This window comes from Haematobia irritans, chromosome 1 (genome assembly GCF_050003625.1).
Source record: "Haematobia irritans isolate KBUSLIRL chromosome 1, ASM5000362v1, whole genome shotgun sequence".
NCBI classification, from domain to species: domain Eukaryota; kingdom Metazoa; phylum Arthropoda; class Insecta; order Diptera; family Muscidae; genus Haematobia; species Haematobia irritans.
Window position 1 is genome coordinate 65276955 of NC_134397.1, and position 17102 is coordinate 65294056.

Consider the following 17102-nt stretch of genomic DNA (forward strand, 5'->3'; position numbering starts at 1 on the left):
TTAAATGCATATTATTTTTATATAGTACCAACCTTTAAATGATTCGTGTCAAAATTTGACGTCTGTAAGTCAATTAGTTTGTGAGATAGAGCGTCTTTTGTGAAGCAACTTTTGTTATTGTGGAAAAAAAATGGAAAAAAGTAATTTCGTGTTTTGATAAAATACTGTTTTCAGAAGGGAAAAAATACGGTGGAAGCAAAAACTTGGCTTGATAATGAATTTCCGGACTCTGCCCCAGGGAAATCAACAATAATTGATTGGTATGCAAAATTCAAGCGTGGTGAAATGAGCACGGATGGCGGTGAACGCAGTTGACGCCCAAAAGAGGTGGTTACCGACGAAAACATAAAAAAAAACCCACAAAATGATTTTGAATGACCGTAAAATGAAGTTGATCGAGATAGCAGAGGCCTTAAAGATATCAAAGGAACGTGTTGGTCATATCATTCATCAATATTTGGATATGCGGATGCTCTGTGCAAAATGGGTGCCACGCGATCTCACATTTGATCAAAAACAACAACGTGTTGATGATTCTGAGCGGTGTTTGTAGCTGTTAACTCATAATACACCCGAGTTTTTGCGTCGATATGGGACAATGGATGAAACATGGCTCCATCACTACACTCCTGAGTCCAATCGACAGTCGGCTGAGTGGACAGCGATCGGTGAACCGTCTCCGAAGCGTGGAAAGACTCAAAAGTCCGCTGGCAAAGTAATGGCCTCTGTTTTTTGGGATGCGCATGGAATAATTTGTATCGATTATCTTGAGAAGGGAAAAAACCATAAACAGTGACTATTATATGGCGTTATTGGAGCATTTGAAGGTCGAAATCACGGGAAACCGGCCCCATATGAAGAAGAAAAAAGTGTTGTTCCACCAAGACAACGCACCGTGCCACAAGTCATTGAGAACGATGGCAAAAATTCATGAATTGGTCTTCGAATTACTTCCCCACCCACCGTATTCTCCAGATCTGGCCCCCAGCGACTTTTTCTTGGTCTCAGACATCAAAAGGATGCTCGCAGGGAAAAAATTTGGCTGCAATGAAGAGGTGATCGCCGAAACTGAGGCCTATTTTGAGGCAAAACCGAAGAGTACTACCAAAATGGTATCAAAAAATTGGAAGGTCGTTATAATCGTTGTATCGCTCTTGAAGGGAACTATGTTGAATAATAAAAATGAATTTTGACAAAAAAATTTGTTTTTCTTTGTTAGACCGGGGACTTATCAGCCAACCTGTTATGATTACGATAATGGGAAATCATCACAGAATTTTGTGTAAAATGTGGTTATTTTGGCCATATTTGTATAAACAGGGAGAACAACTATATTGAGTATTTATTTTAATCTGAACCAAATTAGATCACACTTTACAATTAGCGAATTAAATATATTCTCTGTAGAAACCAAGGCAGATTTACCCCCATTTTCATAAAGCTCCGTTAGTGTTCCGTTAACTAACCAACTTTTAAACCGTATTATGGACGAAGCTGTCATCTTGCATATATATATTCCATATGCCAGTTAGGAACTTAACTGACGAAAATTTTTCAGTTAAAGTTAACTGGAGAGAAGATATTTGCAATTTACTTTCTGTTAACTGACAGTTAAAGCCTAACGGAGCTACATGAAAATGGCCGTTAGTAAGGTAGTTTTAGTATTACAAAAACAAAAATGTCAGTCGCCATATTGAAACTTTGATTGTCAGTCAAATTGAATTAAATTTCTCACTTGTTGAACAATATGTTCAACAAGTTGGAAATTTAAAATAGAGAAAATCTGGAAATGATCGATGTATGCTTCGAAATATGATACGATCTACAAGAATAATTGAAGTAATTCTTACCATCAATTATGAGGATAATTTATTTCGATACTTTTCTGTCATAAATTTAAAGCAAATTGAAAATTCAAAAATTTTGGTATAAAATAATTTTATTTTGAATTTTTATTTTTATTTGTCACAATTGTCTATTAAACATTGGCGTAGCTAGCAACATTTTCGTAGGGGGTAAAAGCTACGATGTGTGCTCATTGTGAAATACTGAATGGTATTTAGCAGGGGGAGATGAAAAACCCATAAAACCCCTTTAGCTACACCTATGCCATTAAGCAGATACCGACAATCAAAGTTCTGCTCAAATGAAAAAATTGTAATCATCTGATAGCTTGAAACTACCTTCCTAAATATACCTTGGTAGAAACTATCAAGTCAATTGGAGGAAAATGCCATTAAAAATGGGATTAAAATATGAAACATTCTATTATATTTCCCCAACTCCGGCGTACACATACAAGGGTGCTGTGTCTAAATCTGAACCGATTTTGACCAAATTTGACATGCATAGTTAGAATAATAATTCTGCAATCTCTGCAAAATTTCACGTAATTGGGAGTATAACTTTGGCCTCCGTGGTAATATGAGTGTAAATCGGCCGAAAGATTTATATGGAAGTTATATCTAAGTCTGAACCGATTTCAACCAAATTTGGCACAATTAACGATACTATAAAACGTACCTATTGTGCAAAAATGAATTTAAAGCAAATCAGGGCAAAACTCTGGCTTTTGAAGCCATATAAGTGCAAATCGGATGAAAGATATATATGGGAGCTATATCTAAATGTGAGCCGATTTCAACCGAATTTAGTACATTTACCCATACTATTAAACATACTCCTGGTGCAAAATTTGAAGCAAGTCAGGGCAAACTCTGGCTTTTGAGGCCATATAAGTGCAAATCGGACGAAAGATATATATGGGAGCTATATCTAAATCCGAACCGATTTAAATAAAATTTACCAAACATTGGAAGAATATAAAACGTACTCCTTGTGCAAAATTTCAAGCACGTCAGGACAAAACTCTGGCTTCTGAGGCCATATAAGTGCAAATCGGACGGAAGATATATATAGGAGCTATATCTAAATCTGAACCGATTTTAACCAAACTTGGTACATTTACCCATACTATTAAACATACTCCTGGTGCAAAATTTGAAGCAAGTCAGGGCAAAACTCTGGCTTTTGAGACCATATAAGTGCAAATCGGACGAAAGATATATAAGGGAGTTATATCGAAATATGAGCCGATTTAAATCAAATTTACCAATCATTGGAAGAATATCAATACTGCTCTCTTTGCAAAATTTTACGAAAATCGGTAGTAAACTTTGGCATCTTTAGTCATATGAGTCTAAATCGAACGAAAGATATATATGGGAGCTATATCTAACCCTGAACCGATTTGGCTGAAATTTTGCAAGTTTTTCGAGACTCATAAAATATTCGGATGTACGGAATTTGAAGAACATCGGTTGATAAACACGCCAATTATGACCAGATCGGGGATAAATATATATGACAGCTATGTTATATCTAAATCTGAACCGATTTTTTTCCAAAATCAATAGCGATTGTCTTTGTTCCAAAAATCGACCCTATGCCAAATTTGAGGACGATTGGACTTAAACTACGACCTGTACTTTGCGCACAAAAATACATGAACAGACAGACAGATGGACATCGCTAAATCGACTCAGAATTTAATTCTAAGACGATCGGTATAAAGGGTGATACGGTCAAAACTTGGTCAAGGGAAAACGCGTGTAAATCGGTGAAATCGTTTATTTAAAAAATCAAATTAAATTTCTTTTTATACCCTCCATCATAGGATGGGGGTATATTAACTTTGTCATTCCGTTTGTAACACATCGAAATATTGCTCTAAGACTCCATAAAATATATATATTCTGGGTCGTGATAAAATTCTGAGTCGATCTAAGCATGTCCGTCCGTCCGTCCGTCTGTTGAAATCACGCTAACTTCCGAACGAAACAAGCTATCGACTTGAAACTTGGTACAAGTAGTTGTTATCGATGTAGGTCGGATGGTATTGAAAATGGGCCATATCGGTCCACTTTTACTTATATCCGCCATATAAAGGGACCCTCAGATTTGGCTTGTGGAGCCTCTAAGAGAAGCATATTTCACCCGATCCGGCTGAAATTTGGTACATGGTGTTGGTATATTGTCTCTAACAATCATGCAAAAATTGGTCCACATCGGTCCTTAATTATATATAGCCCCCATATAAATCGATCCCCAGATTTGGCTTGCGGAGCCTCAAAGAGAAGCAAATTTCACCCGATCCGCCTGAAATTTGGTACATGATATTGGTATATGGTCTCTAACAACCATGCAAAAATTGGTCCACATCGGTTCATAATTATATATAGCCCCCATATAAACCGATCCCCAGATTTGGCTTGCGAAGTCTCCAAGAGAAGCAAATTTCATCCAATCCGGTTGTAATTTGGAACATGGTGTTAGTATATAATATTTAACCACCGTACCAGAATTGGTCCATAGCGGTCCATAATTATATATAGCCCCCATATAAAACGTTCTCCAGATTTGACCTCCGGGGACTCTTGGAGGAGCAAAATTCATCCGATCCGGTTCAAATTAGGAACGTGGTGTTAGTATATGGTCGCTAACAACCATACCAAATTTGGCCCAATCACACAAAAATTGGTCCATATCGGTTCATAATCATGGTTGCCACTAGAGCCAAAAATAATCTACCAAATTTTTATTTCTACAGAAAATTTTCTCAAAATTTTATTTCTAGAGAAAATTTTGTTAAAATTTTATTCGGTTCCCAGCAAAAACTCCTATTACCAGGTATGAGTACAAGTATGCCTGCGCCAAATTGGTAACAACTTCCTCGTACATATATCAGTAGTAATACTTTTACACGGGCATGACATTGGAGGAAAGTACTTCCGTGCAAGCATACCAGCAGTCGAAAAATAAGTACTTCTTTGCAAGCATACCAGCTCTCCAAAAATAATATCTTTACCATAAAGATACCCAAAAAGTGCGAACTCACCCCTGTTGTTTTGTAAGTCATCACACTGTACCACGCTCCACGGCATGGATCTATTCAATGATGTTATTTTGTAATATAAATTATGTACTATACAACTTTAGAAAACAAATGTATATTTTATTGGCAATTTTTTCTGAAATGTAATTTGGCACTACTTTTCGCTACTATTAACGGTGCCCACTGTAGAGCCGAACCCGGACCTCAAGATATGATTTTGATTACCGGTATTAATAGAAATAATCACTTTTTGCCTACACAGGTAAGTTATTATTTTTAAATCCCAGGTAATACCGCAAGTAGTAACTTTTTGATTACCGGTATTACTGAAAGAATCACTAGTGCTTACCCAGTTTTTGCTGGGTTCATAATAAAATTTTCATCATTGTCAAAATTTTATTTCTATAGAAAATTTTGTTCAAATTTTATTCGGTTCATAATCATGGTTGCCACTCGAGCCAAAAATAATCTACCAAGATTTTATTTCTATAGAAAATTTTGTCAAAAGTTTATTTCTATAGAAAATTTTGTTAATATTTTATTTCTGTAGAAATTTTTGTCAAAAATTTCTTTCTATAGAAAATTTTGTCAAAATTTTTATTTCTATAGAAAATTTTGTGAAAATTTTATTTCTATAGAAAATTTTGTTTAAATTTTATTTCTGTAGAGAATTTTGTCAAAACTTTATGTCTACTTTGTCAAACAGAATTATATACGTATTGGATTTGATTTAATATATACCACGTATGGACTTACATACAATTTAGAAGATGGTGTTAGGAGATTTGAAGATACCTTGCCATCGACAAGCGTTACCGCAACTTAAGTAATTCGATTCTGGATGGCAGTGTTTAGAAAAAGTTTCTACGCAATCCATGATGGAGGGTACATAAGCTTCGGCCTGGCCGAACTTACGGCCGTATATACTTGTTTTCTTAATATTCTCTGGATACGGTTCTTAGCCTATACGGGGATGAGTACGCATTGCACGCCATCTGTGGAAAATCCACGCGTGACACCTGCCATCAGATTTTGTGCATCCACCTTGTCCACCTTCTTCACCGCAGAAAGCCAGTTTGCCTTGAACTGCTGCTCGTCCTTAGCAGTTTTTTGGTCTTCTTTATGTTCCGCTTGACAATATCCCAGTATTTCTTAATTGGGCGCAGCTCTGGCGTGTTGGGAGGGTTCTTGTCCTTGGGAACCACCTGCACGTTGTTAGCGGCGTACCACTCCATGGCCTTTTTACCGTAATGGCAAGATGCCAAATCCGGCCAAAACAGTACGGAACAACCGTGTTTCTTCAGGAAAGGCAGCAGACGTTTATTCAAACACTCTTTCACGTAAATTTCTTGGTTGACAGTCCCGGAAGCTATGAAAATGCTGCTTTTAAAGCCACAGGTACAGATGGCTTGCCAAACCAGATATTTCTTTGCGAACTTTGACAGTTTTATGTGCTTGAAAATATCTGCTACCTTTCCCCTTCCTTTTGCCGTATAAAACTCCTGTCCAGGAAACTGCTTGTAGTCGGCTTTGACGTAGGTTTCGTCGTCCATTACCACGCAGTCAAACTTCGTCAGCATCGTCGTGTACAGCCTCCGGAATCGCGCTTTGGTCGTCGTTTTTTGTTTATCATCGCGATTTGGAGTCACTACCTTCATCTCGGAGAGAGAGGTTAGGGTTTCGCTTGAAACTACCGGCAACTCTCTTTGTCGTCTCAGCGGCTTCCGGTTTTCGATTTCCCCCCGATCCAGACTTCCTGGCTGTCGACAAACGTTCCCCAAGCACTTTAATTACATTTGTAACGGTTGATTTGGCAACTTTTAGCGATTTTGCCAGCTTTGCGTGCGAGTAGCTCGGATTTTCGCGATGCGCGCGCAAAATGTTGATACGCTGCTCTTTTTGTTTGGACGGCATTTTGACAACTGAAGAGTGAATTCCAAAATCAAAATAGGAGCAGCATTCTACACACACACACCTTCAAAATGAGGGGTGTTCAGGTTTTTTAAATGCATAATTGAAAGAAATACGTCAAGTTTATATTGACCAAATTTTTACCGTATCACCCTTTACTAAACGATGGGTCTCAGAATTTTCCTTCTTGGCGTTACATACAAATGCACAAACTTATTATACCCTATACCACAGTAGTGGTGAAGGGTATAAATATGGGAAACATTTATATCTGAAGCAATTTTGAGGCAACTTCGCAAAATGTATTTATGATTTTTCGGTCGATAGATGTCTATTAGAGTAATAGGAAAATTTTAGTCATTTTGACAAGTTTTCGAATTAGCAGTGGCGATTTTATAAGGAAAATGTGGGTATTTTGGTCAGTTTTGCCTAAATCGGAAAAACATGTATATGGAAGATTTCAATCAAATTTCACATGCATAATTACTATGTTAATTCTACACCCAGTGCAAAATTTCACGTAAATCGGATTACAACTTTGACCTCTGTGGTCATATGACGGAAAATCGGGCGACAGATATATATGGGAGCTATATCAAAGATATATTCGGGAGCTATATCTAAATCTGAACCGATTTAAACAAAATGTACCAGACTTCACTACACTACTAATTGTATTCCTAGTGCAACATTTCAAGCAAATTAGGATAAAACACTGGCTTCTGGGGACATATAAGTCCATATCGGGCGAATGATATATATGGGAGCTATATCTAAATCTAAACCGAGTTCAACTAAATTTGGAAAAAAATAACGATACTATTAAACGTACTAGTTGTGCAAAATTTCAAGCAAATCAGGGCAAAACACTGGCTTTTGAGGCCATATAAGTGCAAATGGGACAAATTTGGCACACTTAATGACACTATTAAACGTACTCCTTGTGCAAAATTTGAAGCAAATCAGGGCAAAACTCTGGCTTTTGAGGCAATATAAGTGTAAATCGGACGAAAGATATATATGGGAGTTATATCTTAATCTGAACCGATCTGGCAGATATTTCGCATATTTTACGAGAGCCCCAAAACATACAAATTTTAAGAAAATACGTCAATTATGAGCTGATCGGTGATAAATATATATGGCATCTATATCTAAATCTAAACCGATTTTTTTCAAAATCATTAGCGATTGTCTTTGAGCCATAGTAATACCCCTGCCAACATTTTTTGAATTTGGGGGCGCTTCTGAGAATCCCCAGTACGTTGGAAACAATCATATACGATATCAAAAACTCGTCGGAAAAGCGCCGTCCCTATTGAGAAGTTGTACCACGCCAAGTTACTACAAAAAGGTTTCGCATGAGTGCAATTATTAGGTGCCTTTATAGATCAATTTAGAACGACGCCAATAAGAGACCCTCCAAACAATCAGAAAAAGCACATTTTAAGATAGTGGTAAAAGAATCATTGTGGTCGAGTAAAACACGTTTGTTTAGATATTTAATAATTTGATTAATTATTTACAAATTCTTAAAAATATAACATTTATACCACTATCACATCACATTTAACATAATTTTTTGCATTAATGATGAGGTAGAGTTACAAGTAGGGAGTTACATGTTGCAGCGTCTATCAGCCAGTGTTTTTATGCGATGAAGGCAGCGTGTCTGTAAAATATTTGAAAAACAATCACTTTATTCCATTTGGAAAATCAAAAATTGTTCACCAATATACCTTTCACAATTTTAAGGCCGGTACTATGTTCATTCTTGCGAAAAATTTTTATGGAAACCATTATTTCGCACATAGAAAGCGGCGTTTTTTTAGGTAGCTTGGAGCGCTATTTTACAGGGAGCGATATTGGATGAAGTTGGTGGTTGTTGCTTGTTTTTACAAAATAACATTTTATTTTTCCTTGGGCAATTGATCTGCTATTCCTTTGATCCTTTGTATAGTTTCGGAACAAAAATATGGTCCGTGTTTGATTTATAAACCCGCACAAATAGTTTTTAATAAATAAATTATTTCTTAATTCACATTGCAAATGGCGCCGTGCTATAAACGTCAGTTTTTCAACACGAAAAAACAAAGTATCACAAATGGAAAAAATTTCGCAAATTTTTCGCATTTTTTGGTTTTGTATGGAGTTTCAACGCGAAAACCGAACAGAGTACCGGCCTTTAAGCGTAAAATCTATGTTTTCAGAACTTTATTTTCGTTTTTATTTAAATAAAATATAACAAGCTGGTTGCGCTTGGCGTTTCAAAAAAAAATAAAATGGCTTTTGTAAAAGTAGTGATGGCAAAATACATGTATGAAGTACATTTTGTACTTTATGATATGCTGCCCCCCATCACAGTAGGATGGTTGTAGTGACATTTACGAGTCTGTGGTAGCGATGAAGATGAAATGGAACTTTGGAATGCTGGCAGGGACTCTGCGCCATATTTGAGAATGATCGGACTTAAACTGCGAGCTGTAATTTGCACACAAAATTACATATACAGACAGACAGGAGGACGAAAAAAATGAGCAAATGGTGCCATGCTCTAAACGTCAGTTTTTCAACTCGAAAAAACAAATTACCACAAATGGAAAAAATTTCGCTAGTTTTTCCCATTTTTTGATTTTGTGTGGAGTTTCAATGCGAAAACCGAACAGAGTACCGGCCTTTACATACAAATGCACAATCTTATTATACCCTGTACCACAGTAGTGGGCAAGGGTATAAAAAGTGGGTTACTTTATATTATGAACTTTTTTGTTTAGTTTAATTAATTATATTTCACTGAATTGGAATTAAATGTTTTTATTTTAAGACCGGCACTCTGTTCGGTTTTCGCGTTGAAACTCTATACAAAACCAAAAAATGCGAAAGACTAGAGAATTTTTTTCCATTTGTGGCACTTTGTTTTTTTTTCGAGTTTAAAAACTGACATTTATAGCATGGCGCCATTTGCAATATAAATTAAGAAATAATTTATTTATTAAAACTAGTTGTGTGGGCAAACACGGATCATATTTTTGTTCCGAAAATATACGAAGGGTCAAAGGAGTGGCAGATCAATTGTCCAAGGAAAAATAAAATGTTAATTTTGTAATAGCAAGCAGTAACCACCAACTTAATTCCATATCGCTCCCTGTTACCTAAATAAACACCGCTTTCTGTGTGCGAAATAATGGTTTTTATAAAATTTTTTCACAGGAATGAACAATGTACCGGCCTAAATAGCTGAATGTGTGTAGGGATGCCTCTTCAAAATCTGACATCCCTAATTTCACTGCAATTTGTCATTCATCATTTTCAATAGATGCAAACATTATCCTTCGTTCGAACTAGACTCGAAATCTCGTTATTTAGAACCAAAATCTCTTTACAAATCTCAAGTGTTCGGACTGGCAAAATAAGGAGATTTCGTAGATTTGAGGGTTTAACAGCTGTTTGTAAATATATCAATACAAACACAAACCCGTAAAAAAAATTGGGGCAGGGTTGCAAAAAGGGAATTTTTAGTACTAAAACCACAGTTGTACAAGGCAGTATAGGGGATTTTGAAAGAGATTTTGTTGAAATCCTCTACGAGCCAGCCTATTACAAATCTATTGAGATCCTCGTTTACGAGGATTTCGTGTCTAGTGTTAACGTAGTATTACGCTTTTGACATCTTGACCATTTGAGGTTATTGACTACGACAGTGCCATCTACAGCATTGATGTTTGCTCTCGAAATACGAGAAAAAACCGCTATGTTCTCTCATCAGCTGTTACACAGCCTTTATCCAATTGTTATTAAAAATCGCTCTCAAATAGAAATTGGAATTCCACCGTTTGTTTGTCACGAAAGTAATGAACCACCAATTATTTAAAAAGGATCTGCTTTGAATTCGTCCAATAATAATCAATATGGCTGCCGTACAACACTACGTAAGTAGAATTGACGGGGGAAAAGCGCTAGCAATTACTAACAAATACCACAAATCTTTACAACCCAGATTCATCCAATAACCTACGAAGCCAACCAATTTGCCAAATCGCTGGAAGTACTGAGTTCTGTTTACAATGTTTTGGATCCGGAATTGATAGATTCGTTAGAGAATGTTATGGAATCCATAGGACGTTTCATTGCAAATGCCAAATCGGAAATCGTACCTACTCAGACTACTAAATTGGTTGATGTGGATTCTTTGAGTAGCATATGTCGGGTCTATCGTTGCATACCCTGCAAGAAAGATCTCGGAAAAAATTTAGCAAACGTGATGGTTCATATAACTAAGGAATGTAAGGCGATTGTGGGTGAATCAGCACGACAAAAACCAACTATTGAAGAACGTAAACAAAGAAAAAACGACAAGAAAGGGGCTCGTTTGGCCCAAGCCATTGTGTTAAGAAAGAGTAAGTTCCAAATAGTCAACATAGATAGATCACCATAGAGTTGCCTATAAAAAGTTTAGATCAAGCAAAAAAAAAATAGATCTTACTGAAGTGAGTGAGAATGGAATCTTATAAAGAGAATACCCTCTTCTATCAGTTGAATACATACATTTACCTAATGTTATTGTGGCAATCATGTATAGTGTATACACAATGGGTGTTGCACAATGGATTTCTTACCTTCTATCCAGATCAAGATAGTTGCTTGGGAGCAACCGTGGTGCAATGGTTAGCATGCCCGCCTTGCATACACAGGATATTGGGTTAAAACCCAGTTTTGACCAAAAACCAATAAGTTTTTCAGCGGTGGATCATTTCACCTCAGTAATGCTGGTGACATTTTTTATTAGCAAATTTCAATTAACCTTTTAAAAAAAAACATATTTCATTTCATTTTATTGAGTACATACACAACAAGATTAAAATCTTATAATTACAGTGCAGGATTATAAATGTTAAAACATCTCCGATTTATATAATTAATATTTGTTTTTCTTTCCTTGTAGAAGCGAAATTTTTTCTCTCCTCGGACTCGGCTACAATACTTCGTCTGCTAAGTGATGCAACTAAGATCGGTGACAAACTTAAATTTATACCGGATTATAAGATAATTGAAAACGACCTATTGGAATTGATTAAACCCCTATTTCCCAACCAGACAATTAAAATCTATTATTTCGGATCACGATTGTGTGGTATTGGATCTCGTGATTCTGATTTGGATATTTTTGTTGATATTGGCGAAACCTTTCATACCCATGAGAATCGTGTCACGGATGAAATCTTATCCAAATTTGAAAAAGTACAAAAAGCTTTAAAAAGTCATCCAAAGTCGTGGAAAGGACTTGTTGTAGTGAAGAAAGCACGTGTACCTATATTAAAAATAATGCATTCAAATACCAGCATTGAATGTGATATTAATTTCTCCCATAGCTTAGGCCACATCAATACATTAATGTTGGATTACATATTTACATTGCAGCCTTTGGGTATGAATGACAAACATTCGAAACAATACTTTTTAACTTTATATCCTATTATTCTAGCACGTATCATGTGTATCTATGTAAAGAAATGGATTCATCATACAGGATTTGTTAATGAAATAAGTACCTATAGTATGAATTTAATGGTAATTTTCTATCTACAAATATTGAATTTATTGCCACCGCTTGAAAAACTTTTTCGTAATGTTGATAAGGAAACTGCTCTTTCAGTGGGACGTAAGTTGTCAAACATACCTCACACTCATGTGTAGATATATATATATATATTAATATACTTACTATTTTTTCCAGCATGGTTAGCCACATATCAACCTCTAACTCTCAAAGAATTGGATATTAAGCCAGTTGATCCAATTAATGTCAGATCTCACATTTTGCAATTCTTCAAATATTTTTCTGATTTTGACTATCAGAATCTTATTGTTTGTCCGTATTTTGGATGTCCTTTGAAAAAGGACACATTTATCACAATGATGCCAAATAGGTAATTATACTTTGCTTCTAATTTTTTAAAGAAATCTTAAAAAAAAGCACTTTTCAAATAATGTTGACCTTAGCCGCTTATTAGTTGTCAATGAAAAATCTTCCGGCTTTTTTCGCAGTAGCCATCCATATAGCCATTTTATGCGTTTGAATTCATCGGTCACTCTACCGATGACAGGCATTTTGTGGCAATTTTTTTTAAATCTTAGCAAATTTTAATTTTAAAATTAATTTTTTCAGAATATTTGTTTGGTGAATTACGACCAAAATAAGTATTTTTACCCCCCATTTTCATGAAGCTCCGTTAGTGCTCCGTTAACTAACGAACTTGTAAACCGTATTATGGACATAGCAGCCATCTTGCCTATATGTTCCATATGTCAGTTGGGAACTTAACTAACCATTTTCAGTTAATGTTAACCGGAGAGAAGATATTTGCAATTTACTTTCTGTTAACTGGGAGTTAAAGACTAACGGAGCTACATGAAAATGGCCGTAACTGTAAAAGAAAAAAAGGAACTGAAATAATATCGATATGGTTTTTAAAAAACAGTTCATTTCCTAGAGACGTAAAGTAGAAAACGTTTGAGGATTTTTCTTTGATTCTAAAATAAAAGTTTGTTAAAGTGTATCTTAGTACTACCAATATGGGAAATATTTCTAGCAATATTAGATAACAACTCCTACTGTTGTCTAAATTCTTAAGGTGGGAACCTTGTTCGGTTTTCGCCTTGAAATTTAAAGCAGATAATTTATATTAGTTGATGCGTGCTTTCTTCATCTAGATTTCACCCATATTTAATAGGAATGTGTTTGATTTCATTTATAAATTTTATTATTTTAGAAAATGTAAACGCGAAAATAAAGTTATTGTCAACTGGAAATCCGAACATTGTACGGGTCTTAAGAAATTAGTAGAAAGGTTAGATTATGGGTGCGTTTTTTCTGTCTTCTGCATTAGAGGTCGGTAGTAGAATAGTCAAATAAAATTGTTAAAAATAACTAAAAACAAGTAAGGAAAGTCTAAAGTCGGGCGGGGCCGACTATATTATACCCTGCACCACTTTGTAGATCTAAATTTTCGATACATCCGTCAAATGTGTTGGGTGCTATATATAAATGTTTGTCCCAAATACATACATTTAAATATCACTCGATTTGGACAGAAATTGATAGACTTTTACAAAATCTATAGACTCAATATTTAAGTTGGCTTATGAACCTGGGGTGGAACACAATTTTAGTAAAAAAAAAATATGGGAAACATTTAAATCTGAAGCAATTTTAAGGAAACTTCGCAAAAGTTTATTTATGATTTATCGCTCGATATATATGTTTTAGAAGTTTAGGGAAATTAGAGTCATTTTTATAACTTTTCGACTAAGCAGTGGCGATTTAACAAGGAAAATGTTGGTATTTTGACCATTTTTGTCGAAATCAGAGAAACATATACATGGGCGATATATCTAAATCTGAACCGATGTCAAACAAATTTGGCACGCATAGCTACAATGCTAATTCTACTCCCTGTGCAAAATTTCAACTAAATCGGAGTTAAAAATTGGCCTCTGTGGTCATATGAGTGTAAATCGGGCGAAAGCTATATATGGGAGATATATCCAAATCTGAACCGATTTCAACCAAATTTGGCACGCATAGTTACAATGCTAATTCTACTCCCTATGCAAAATTTCAACTAAATCGGAGCAAAAAATTGGCCTCTGTGGGCAAATGAGTGTAAATCGGGCGAAAGCTATATATGGGAGCTATATCTAAATCTGAACCGATTTGGCTGATATTTTGCAAGTTTCTCGAGACTCATAAAATATTTGGATGTACGGAATTTGAGGAAGATCGGTTGATATACACGCCAATTATGACCAGATCGGTGAAAAATATATATGGCAGCTACATCTAAATCTGAACCGATTTTTTCCAAAATCAATAGGAATCGTCTTTGAGCCGAAACAGGACCCTATATCAAATTTTAGGACAATCGGACTAAAACTGCGAGCTGTACTTTGCACACAAAAATACACCAACAGACAGACAGACGGACATCGCTAAATCGACTCAGAATTTAATTCTAAGCCGATCCGTATACTAAAAGGTTGGTCTATGATTACCCCTTCTTGGCGTTACATACAAATGCACAAACTTATTATACCCTGTACCACAGTAGTGGTGAAGGGTATAAACAGTTCGTCTATGGCGCATTCACAGAGTCAAAAAGTTGTTCAGTTGTGGATTATCCCCTCTCAGTTATGCTGGTGACATTAGTGGTGGAGGAAGGTTTCAAAGCTTCGCAAAGTGATTTCACTGCAATGTTGAACGTCATTCGGACTCGGCTATAAAAATGAGGTCCCTTTTCACTGAGCTAAACATAGAATCGGACAGTACTCACTGATTATAGGGATGTTCAGCACTGTGGTATCACAAAGGACTGAATAGTTTAAGTGAGCCTGAAATATCAGGCGGTCACTATACCTAACCTAATTTGATTTGATAAAATAATTCATTAGATTTAAAAAGGTCTCATTTGATTTGAACAAGAGTCATTAAAGATTTCATTTAAACATGCTATATATAAAATAAATAAAATAAAAATAAAATAGACACACCCACTATTATTTAATTTTTTTTATTTTAGATATACATCTTATATCGAGAAGAACAATGCATTTGCGTTGGAGTCGGAAAAACCCATCGTTGTCCAGGATCCCATCCAACTCAATCACAATGTCACAAAAGGAATGACAGCATTCAATCTGAATGTATTAAAAGGATTTATGTCCAAATCTATCGAAATAATCGCACAAACTGATAAATAACAGAAGTGATAATAGAGCTTTTGGTCAAATGTTACATTACATCAAAATTTTATGGATTTTTCACAATATTGAACAATTGTTAGATTATACCATTATCATCATAATATCCATCTGTGAATAAAATAATCGTTTTTTTACTGACAATTTCGTTGTTTTCAATTTATCCCTGAAGAAACAACATAAGGCTTACTTTATTTTAGTACGGGATAAACAAGCCGTGCATGCAGAAAGCAGAATTACCTGCAGAGTCGATCTAAGCCTGGGTGTCCGTCTGTCCATGTCACAGGATTCCGGTCGCATTTATTAACCGACTTTTACGACATTTGGTATACGATGCTTTCTTGGCACAAGGACGAACGCTATTGAAAATCGAATCAAATTTAGATATAGCTCCCATATATATGCATCGCCCAATTTCGACAAAAAGGGCCGAATTGCACTTTTTACTTACTGATCGTCGTCAAATTCGGCACAATTATCTTATTCACTCTTGGTTAAGTGTGCACAATTTCATCGAAATTCAGGTTCAGGTTTAGGTATAGCTCCCATATATATGTATTGCTCGACTTTGCCAAATTTCATTTCATTTATTTCACACTTCAAATTTGGCCATAAAACCCTTTTTTTATTAACCGATCCTACTCAAACTTGTCTAGATCTAATCTCCTATAGTACTTACTATATGTGAAAACAATCATCGATATCAGTTCAGATTTAGATATAGCTCCCATATATATGTATTGTCCGATTTTCCAAAATTTGGCCATAAAACCCTCATTTATAAACAGATCAAATTTAGCCCCAGCTAATCTCCTGTAATATCAACCAAACCTGCAAATTTTTATTAACCAATGTTAGTCAAAGTTAGATGTATTAGTCGATCTTATTCAGACTAACATATTGCTATTACATGAATATATTGCCCGATTTTCACAAATTTGAATACATTACCCACACTAATTGAGCGATCGCCTCTTTTTTTTAATAATAGATTCAATATTAGTGGCATACTAACTATGTAGGTGCAAAATCAAGTATAGCTCCTAATATGAGGCATTTCTATTCAGATTGAGATAAAACTCCCATAAACATGTACCCCTTAATGGTCTTAAATATGGAAATGCGGTTTATCTCCAAATCCTCTTTCAATGATACCCCACAAATGCTAATGTTTACTAATTCAGTAGGGATGGTTTAGAGTATGGTATAGTCGACCCCGCCCGACCTTCTACTTTACTTACATGTTTAATAATGGACTCAATATTAGTGTCATACTAACTCTGTAGGTGCAAAATACCTTTAATTTTCTTAAATATTGACAAACTAATTATCTCTCAAACCAATTTCAAATGCTTATATCTACTAATTCAGTTGGGGTGGTTTAGGGTATGACAGAGACGGTCTCGCCCGACATTAGTCTTTACTTACTTTTTCACATTTATAATTTTGATTATTTAAGGTGAGTACTATGTTCGGTTTTTTCACCAAAACACGAAATTAAAAGTACAAATATATTTATGAAGACGATTATATTTTGATC

General features: G+C 35.4%; 1 protein-coding gene across 1 annotated transcript; it reads left to right on the top strand.

The window, feature by feature from the left end:
- The first annotated feature begins 10575 nt into the window (after positions 1–10575).
- Tailor (tailor) lies at positions 10576–15706 on the top strand. The gene is made up of 6 exons (XM_075290619.1): positions 10576–10734; positions 10803–11202; positions 11748–12230; positions 12288–12464; positions 12540–12732; positions 15382–15706. The coding sequence occupies exons 1-6, from the start codon at positions 10714–10716 to the stop codon at positions 15560–15562; spliced, it is 1455 nt and encodes a 484-aa protein (XP_075146734.1). The 5' UTR covers positions 10576–10713; the 3' UTR covers positions 15563–15706.
- The last annotated feature ends 1396 nt before the right edge of the window (positions 15707–17102 follow it).